Source organism: Pinus tabuliformis, chromosome Q, assembly GCF_031772625.1.
Source record: "Pinus tabuliformis cultivar Carrire ecotype Pingquan chromosome Q, CPIR1, whole genome shotgun sequence".
NCBI lineage: Eukaryota > Viridiplantae > Streptophyta > Pinopsida > Pinales > Pinaceae > Pinus > Pinus tabuliformis.
In genome coordinates, this window is record NC_142296.1 from 1,378,385,170 (window position 1) to 1,378,393,641 (window position 8,472).

The following is an 8,472-nucleotide window of genomic DNA, read 5'->3' on the forward strand; positions in this document are numbered from 1 at the left end:
TTTTTCACTTCTGTGTATATTGCATTACATGTTTTACCACAAAAAAAACATTAAAATTAAAACTTCTACCTACATTTATGACCATAGTAAATTTTATTAAATGCTTTACTGATACAAACGGCGGTCAAAACGAAACTTCTACTTCACGTCAGCTCCATGTGCAGGCCTGTACGCAGCTTTGGTTTCAATCGACGGTGGACAGCCTTGATTTCAATCGAACGGATATTGTTCGCTCAATCCACACGAACTTTATGCTCCGATGAAAACCTCTTTTGCAAAACTGTTGTGCACGTGTCAGCTGGTGTACATTATCGCTGCCCTCCGGAGGAAAACCACTTGCTCGTGAAAAGCGGTGCAATGGAACATCTGGTGGTTTTCTGAGATAAATGACGCGATAGTTGGAATTATAATTTCAACACTCCCCTTTAATTTCAACTGCTGAAAACATAACTGAATGTGCTTTTCCGATCATCTACACTTCCAGTCCAATCACTATCAGTGTATCCAATTAAATTTGAACACTCTGAAACAATATATAAAATGCCAAACCTTTTAGTACCTTTAACATACCTCAGAATTCTTTTTGCTGCCTGCCAATGTGCTTCTTTTGGCCTCTCCATGAATCTGGAAATTAAACTAACAGCATGCATTATATCCGGCCTAGTTGCAGTCAAATACATGAGGTTGCCAACTATGCTTTTGTACAACCTAGGATCAAAATTCTTGCTGCTGTCCTCTTTGCTGAGTTTTAATCCCATCACTGTGGGAGTGATTGCTGCCTTGCTTTCTTAGATATTAAATCTTTCCAACACTTCATTAACATATTTTGCTTGTGAGATAAAAATCTCATTTCCATTTTGTTCTACTTCTATTCCTAAGAAGTATCTCAGCAAACCCATGTCAGTCATTTCAAATACTTCTTTCATGACTGTTTTGAAATTTTCAATAAGATAATCATCATTACCTGTGAAAATAACATCATCAACATATAACACAACAATTAGTATTTTACCATTTTTTTCTTTGATGTAGAGGGTGGGTTCTCCCTCACACTTTTCAAATCCATTTTCCAGTAGATAGGAATCTATCCTACTATACCATGCTCTTGGTGTTTGCTTCAGCCCATAAAGAGCTTTCTTCAATCTGCACACTTTGTGCTCTTGGCCTTTCTTTTCATAGCCTAGAGGTTGTTCAATGTAAACCTCTTCCATTAACACTCCATTTAGGAATGCTGACTTCATGTCCATTTGGTAAAATTTCCACTTATTTTGTGCTGCTATGGACAACACTGCTCTCACGGTTTCCATTCTAGCAACCGGTGCAAAAGTTTCCTCACAGTCTCTCCCATACTGCTGCTTGTATGCTTTGACAACCAGTCTTGCTTTGTGTCTTTCTATTTTGCCTTCAGCATTACTCTTGGTCTTGTAAACCCATTTAACTCCAATGACTTCTTTTCCTTTTGGTAGTTCAACCAAATCCCATGTCTTGTTTCTTTTTATGGTATTGATCTCCTCATCCATAGATTCTATCCATTTCCTATCCTTAATTGCTTCTTCGAAATGAATAGGATCATCAACATGACAATATAAAGAAAACAAAGAGTTCATACCTTCATTTGCTGCCTCTTGTTCATAAATGTCACTTAAATTTCTGAGCTTCTTACCTCTTTCGTTTGGTGTACAAGTGCTTGAAGAAGCACTTGAATTTCCTCCTTGTGGTGTGCTTGGAGAAGCACTTTCATTTCTCCTCAAGGGTGTCTCTTGCTGCCCTTGTGTTGGTGCTGCTTTTTGGGATGTATTTTAGCGATCTCCTCATCATTTTCATCATGTGACATAGAGTTTTTAACATTCACTGTTTTCTCTATGCTTTCATCCCAAGCTTCCTCCTCAATGAACTGAACATCTCTACTCACAATAAGCTTCTTGGTGGATTGGTTAGACAACCTATAAGCTTTGGATTCCTCACTGTATCCAATGAAAATACATTTCTCCCCTTTGCTGTCCAACTTCTTCCTTAGCTGATCTGGAATGTGTGCATAAGCCACACATCCAAAAAAATTCATGTGGGCAACTCCTTGCTTTGTCCCACTCCATGCTTCTTTCGGCACTCTGTTCATGACTGCTTTTGTAGGGCATCTATTCAAAATGTACGCTACATAGTGTACAACTTCAGCCCAATAATCATTTGGCAAATGCTTTGCCTTTAACATGCTCCTTGCCATATCCATGGTTGTTCTATTCTTTCTTTCGGCAACTCCATTTTGCTGTGGAGTGTACCTAGTGGTAAACTGCTTATGAATTCCATTTTTTCTACAAAAACGTAGAAATTATTTGGAGATATACTCACCTCCTCTATCAGTTCTTAAAACTTTGATATGCAGCCCGCTTTGGTTTTCTACAAGTGCTTTGAAATTGCGAAATCTTTCAAACACTTCACTTTTGTTCTTCAGGAAATAAACCCAATTTTTTCTAGTAAAATCATCAATAAATGTTAGTATATAGTGGCTGCCTACAAGTGATGGAGTTTGCATCGGTCCACATAAATCTGAGTGGACAATCTCTAAAGGTGATTTTTCCCTTATGCTTTTCCCTGATGGAAAATTTTCTGTGTTGTTTCCCCAAGATACAAGCTTTACAAAGGCTGTCTGATTTCTCTATCAATGGTAATCCTCTTACCATTCCTTTTCTATTCAACAAATTAAGACCTCCAAAGTTGAGATGTCCAAATCTCAAGTGCCATAACAAATTTTCATCTTTTGGTTCACTTTGGAAAGCCTCTTGAGTCACTGCTGCTATTACTTCTTTATTTTTCAAATCTGCCTTCATTCTGAGAGGGAACGTCCTGTTCCTTGCCATCTTTACTTCAGCAATACATCGTTTGCTGGGTGTTTTATCCATGATGGTGCATACATCATCCTCAAAGAAAACATTGTAACCCTTTTGAACAAGCTGTCCAATACTTAAGAGGTTACATTTCATTCCAGGAACATAATAAACATTTGTTATGGTTTTCTTTTCACCTTTCTTTGTTAAGACATTTACTTCTCCTTTTCCCATAACAGAAACTTTATTATCAGTCCCTAGTGTGACTTGTGACTTCACATTCTGATCTAACATAGAAAACAGGGCTATGTTTCCTGTCATATGGTTACTTCAACCGGAGTCTAGAAACCATACATCTTCACTCTTTTCTTCAGCTATATTATAGGCTAAAAACAAATTATCTTGCCTGATATTTTCTCTAGTGAAATTTTCACTAGTTCTATTATTCATATCATGCTGCTTTTTCCTACATTCATTTGCATAATGCCAATATTTTTTACAATAGTGACATTGGACATTGGATTTATCATACCTTTGTCCTTGAGCATGATGTTGTCCACTTTTTTGGCTACTGCCTTGGCCTTGGTTCTGATTTGGATTGCTGCCTCTTCCTTGTGCATTTTCTGGACTGTTTCTTCCACCTCTGTTTTGGCTTATGCCTCTTCCTCTCTTGTTTCCTCTGCCTTGACCTCTTCCTCTTCCAAAGAACATCTGGGTCTTGAAGGCATGTTCTAGAGATGAGCTTTCATTTCTATTCAATCTATGCTCATGTGGTATCAGTGATGCATGTAGTTCATCAACTGAGAAGTTTGTGAGATCCTTTGTCTCTTCTATGGTGGTGACAATCACATCGAACCTTGAGGGTAAGATCCTCAATAGTTTCTCCACAATCCTCCTTTCTTCAAGAATTTCTCCATGAAGTCTTATCTGTGTGACCAGACCAATCACATGTGTGAAGAATGAGTCAATATTATCTGACTCCTTCATGCAAAGATTCTCAAAATCTCTCCTCAGCAACTGTAGTTTTGTTGTCTTCACTTTCTCCATGCCTTGATAGGATGTCTTGAGAGTTTTCCATGCTTCTTTGGATGTCTTGGCTGCTGCTATCCTTGGAAACACACTCTCATGCACTGCTTGATACAAAAAGAAGAAGGCTTTAGAATCCTCCTTCTTATAGCTCTTCAACAGATCTTTCTCTGCCTGATTTAACCTATTAAACTCATTTTCATCTGCTGGTTCTTCAAAACCATCTTCAACAAATTCCCATAAGTCTTGTGAGGCAAGCAAAGCTTTCATAGTTATTTCCCAATAGTCATAGTTTTTTCTATTAAACTGTGGGAGCTGACTATTAAAGATACCCATGCTAGTGCTAGCTCTAGCCATTCTTGCACTCTTAACTATGTTTCAAAATACTTGACTGTGTCTTTCAAAAATAACTGACTGTGAGGACAGTAACATAGAAACTAACTTGAGAAATACCTTCACTGAGTCTTCACTCTGCTAGAGAAGCTGCTGCAGCAAGAAATATTTCCTTCAGCTTCTTTGACACCTTCAAAGAGCTTGGACAAGCTCTGATACCATGCCGGGAATTTTCTGTTTAATTCCAAAACAAATATACAGAGAAAAAAATGCTTTGTTATAACCACAGGATCAAAAATTTGTTTGCTGAAGAAGATTAGAGTTTTTCACACACATAAAAAAGGATTTCTATTCATTAATAAATACTGCCTGTTACAAACTTCTTCCTCTCTCAGAGGGATTACACAGGAACACTTCAGTTCCACACAGAAAAAATTACTTTGTCTCAGCTTGAAAACTTTAGACTGTTGTATAAATTTTTTTTACATATGCTCTGCTGCTTCTATTGCATTTCCTATGCAACTACAAAAAAAATTCACTTGCGTTGTTGCGCATATTACATTTCATTTCATATCCAACAAACAACAAACAACAAACCATTCCTTCACACTGCTGCGTTTTTCACATTTTCTCATCGCACTGCATGCTCCCCTTTTTCATTTCAATGAACAATAAACAAAAATTACATACACGCCTTTTTCACTTCTGCGTATATTTCATTACATGTTCTACCACAAAAAAAACATTAAAATTAAAACTTCTACCTACATTTACGACCACAGTAAATTTTATTAAATGCTTTACTGATACAAACAGCGATCAAAACGAAACTTCTACTTCACGTCAGCTCCATGTGCAAGCCTGTACGGAGCTTTGGTTTCAATCGACGGTGGACAACCTTGATTTCAATCGAACAGATATCGCTCGCTCAATCCACACGAACTTTATGCTCCGATGAAAACCTCTTTTGCAAAACTGCTATGCATGTGTTAACTAGTGTACATTATCGCTGCTCTCCGGAGGAAAACCACTTGCTCGTGAAAAGCGGTGCGATGGAAGATCTGGTGGTTTTCTGAAATAAATGACGTGGCAGTTGGAATTATAATTTCAACACCTTCCACAAGAATTAGGCCTGATAACTAATCTAAAAACACTTTGTCTCTTTGAAAATAAGTTGTCTGGCTCCATTCCGATTTCTTTCTCAAATCTCTCTGCTCTAACTTACTTGGATATTTCTACAAACTCACTCACTGGCATCATTCCACAAGAATTGGGTTTGCTCACCCACCTCAAAACACTTTCCCTATATCAAAATGACTTGGTAGGCGACATTCCCTCTTCTTTGTCAAATATCTTTAATTTGAATGGCCTCTTTTTATGGAAAAATCAACTGAGTGGAAACATACCAAAATCTATTGGAAATTGTTCCAAAATCATGATATTATCGATTGGCGACAAGTTGAGTGGAAGTGTGCCAATTGAGTTGGGTAATTTATCACTCCTTGAACAGCTAGACTTAGTATCTAATGAACTTGATAGTGGGAGCACCACAAACATGCCCTTTCTCGCATCTCTTACCAATTTTTCCCACCTGGAAGAACTAGACTTGAGAAACAATAAATTTAGTGGTGTTTTGCCCCCATCTATAAGTCTATTTTCTACCAATTTGTCTTACTTGTTATTATCAAATAACATAATAGAAGGAAACATCCCTCCACATATTGGCAATCTTAGTGGCCTAATTTTTTTAAAATTATATAAAAATCTTTTAAATGGAACTATACCACCTTTGGGTAATCTTGAAAATCTACAATTATTGGATTTAAGCAATAATAGATTAGAAGGAAACATCCCCAATGATATCAAACAATTAAAACATCTTGGTCTCCTAGATATTAGTAAAAACATGCTTTCTGGAAAAATCCTTGATTCCTTGCACCATATTAAAGAACTTTGGATCCTTTCTCTTCATCACAACTACTTATGAGGTAAAATACCTTCTAGTTTAGGAGATTGCAAAAAATTGGGGTTGCTAGACTTGTCTCACAATAGAATTAGTGGAAACATACCACCAGAAGTCACCATTCTTCCTTCATTGTGTTTTTATTTGAATTTGTCATGGAATTTATTGGATGGCCCCTTACCTCCAGAGATAGAGAAACTTGGAAATGTTTTAAATATAGACATTTCTGCCAATCTAATGACTAGTGTCATTCCACCAACACTTGGAAGTTGCACTGCACTCGAATAATTGAATCTATCTAACAATTCGTTAGAAGGTTCCATTCCAGATTCACTTGGATATCTACAAAATCTCAAGGTGTTGGATCTCTCTTCGAACTCCTTATCTCGGACAATACCAATTACTCTCAACAAGTTGAAAGAGATTCACTATTTGAATTTATCTTTCAATGATCTCAAAGGAGAAATACCAAAAGGAGAATTTTCTACAAATCAAACCATTACCATATCCTTAATTGGAAATCCAGGCCTCTGTGGGCCACAAGTATTTTCCTTACCAACGTGTCCAACACCAAGAAGCCATTTTGATGTTCTAAGAAAAGTTCTATTGCCAATTTGTGGTGTGATTGGTTTTATCCTGTGTTGTTTTCTTTTGAGATTCTGCTCAAGTGGAAATTTGCATATACAAAAGTTTGATTTCCCATAAGTTATTTCCCATAAATTAGAGCATCGAAGGATATCATATCAAGAGATTTCCAGAGCAACTGATGGATTTATTGAAGCCAATTTGTTGGAGAAGGGTAGTTTTGGATCAGTATACAAGGGAATCTTGAGTGATGGCATGCTTGTCGCTGTAAAAGTTTTCAGTTTGCAAAATGACTAGGTTGTGAAGAGTTTTCAAAGGGAGTGCAAAATCTTGCAAAATGTTCGACATCGAAATCTTGTGAGAATTATAACCTCATGTTCCAATCTTGATTTCAAAGGTTTAGTGTTTGAGCTTATGGGTAATGGAAGCTTAGAGAAACATTTGTATCCTGCTAAAGATGAAAACAATGTTGAGGATGTGTATGAGTTGGGATTGGAAACAAGATTAGACATTGCCATAGATGTGGCCCATGGCATAGAATATCTTCATCATGATGCTTGTGTACAACTAGTGCATTGTGATATAAAACCAAGAAATGTGTTATTAGATGCAAACATGCATGGTGTCGTAACAGATTTTGGGATTGCAAAATTAATTGGTGCAACCTCCCATGATTCACTTTCTTCAACACTTGCTCTAAAAGGATCCATGGGCTACATTGCCCCAGGTATGGATATTTTAGAATATTATTTTTAATTGAATTGTCTTCACATCAGTTTGATATGGATTTGTTGAGTAAATCTTGATCAATGTTTCCTTGAATGCAGAGTATGGAATAGGTGAGAGAGTTTCTACTCAAGGGGATGTTTATAGCTATGGCATTCTATTATTGGAAATACTTACCAGAAAAAAACCAACTAGTGACATGTTTGCAAGAGATTTGAACTTGCATAAGTGGGTGAACTTAGCATTTCCAAATAGAGTGGAGGAGGTAATTGACCCTCATATCTTGAGGGAGTTGGATGATGCTGAAATTGGAGAAAATGATGCATATAAATGCCTACTTTCTCTCTTACATGTTGGTTTGTTATGCTCAAAAGATTCACCCAAAGAATGCCCAACTATGAGAGATGTGTCAACTCTGTTGGAGAGTTTTAAAAAGATTTGGTGGAAAAGAATGTTGCTTCGAATGGATCAAAAGAAAGCATATCTGCTATGCTTGCCAATATTAAACACACTGCAACAAGGAATAGTGAAATGGCATTAAATGATCAAAGTTATACATTTTAGTTTTCAAAGATTTCAATTGTAAAATATTTATATTCTTCCAACCGCAAGTACTTGTATTATTTTAGCACTATAAGCAATTTGATGTCAATATAATATTTTAGCAATAGTTTGCTTTTGGAAAGATTTTAATGAGATAGTAGAATTAGATATGTCTTAATCGTGTTTAACCAGTTCATCCATTAGTGAAGGAGTTCATGTGAATGTTGTATGGATTCATTTTATAACAATTCATTTTGTTATTCTTTAGCATCTCCGGAATTTGTGGGAGCTGCCTGTGAAAATATTGCTCTTTTAGGCATGTTTTCTGTCAAAGCTTTTGCATATTCCATTTAGTTCAAATTCATGTATGTGTCCCTGCATGGAAGAATCCAATGCACATTGCATCCAAATGTTTAATCCTTCTATGGCAATAAGTGGGGCTTGATGGAAATTCTTTACAGTTTAATCTCAATG

At 36.6% G+C, this 8,472-nt stretch overlaps 1 protein-coding gene across 1 annotated transcript; it reads left to right on the forward strand.

Moving 5' to 3' along the window:
• Positions 1 to 7,011: 7,011 nt before the first annotated feature.
• Positions 7,012 to 7,996, forward strand: LOC149225075 (putative leucine-rich repeat receptor-like serine/threonine-protein kinase At2g24130). Its single transcript, XM_089388344.1, has 2 exons — positions 7,012 to 7,456; positions 7,557 to 7,996. Exons 1-2 carry the CDS (start codon positions 7,144 to 7,146, stop codon positions 7,994 to 7,996), a joined length of 753 nt encoding a protein of 250 aa, XP_089244470.1. The 5' UTR covers positions 7,012 to 7,143.
• The last annotated feature ends 476 nt before the right edge of the window (positions 7,997 to 8,472 follow it).

Bases quoted from the DNA above. Each gene is read 5' to 3' on its own strand.
- LOC149225075 (XM_089388344.1), top strand. From the start codon at position 7,144: ATGGGTAATGGAAGCTTAGAGAAACATTTGTATCCTGCTAAAGATGAA. The intron at 7,457-7,556 runs GTATGGATATTT...CCTTGAATGCAG, and splicing joins CATGGGCTACATTGCCCCAG to AGTATGGAATAGGTGAGAGA.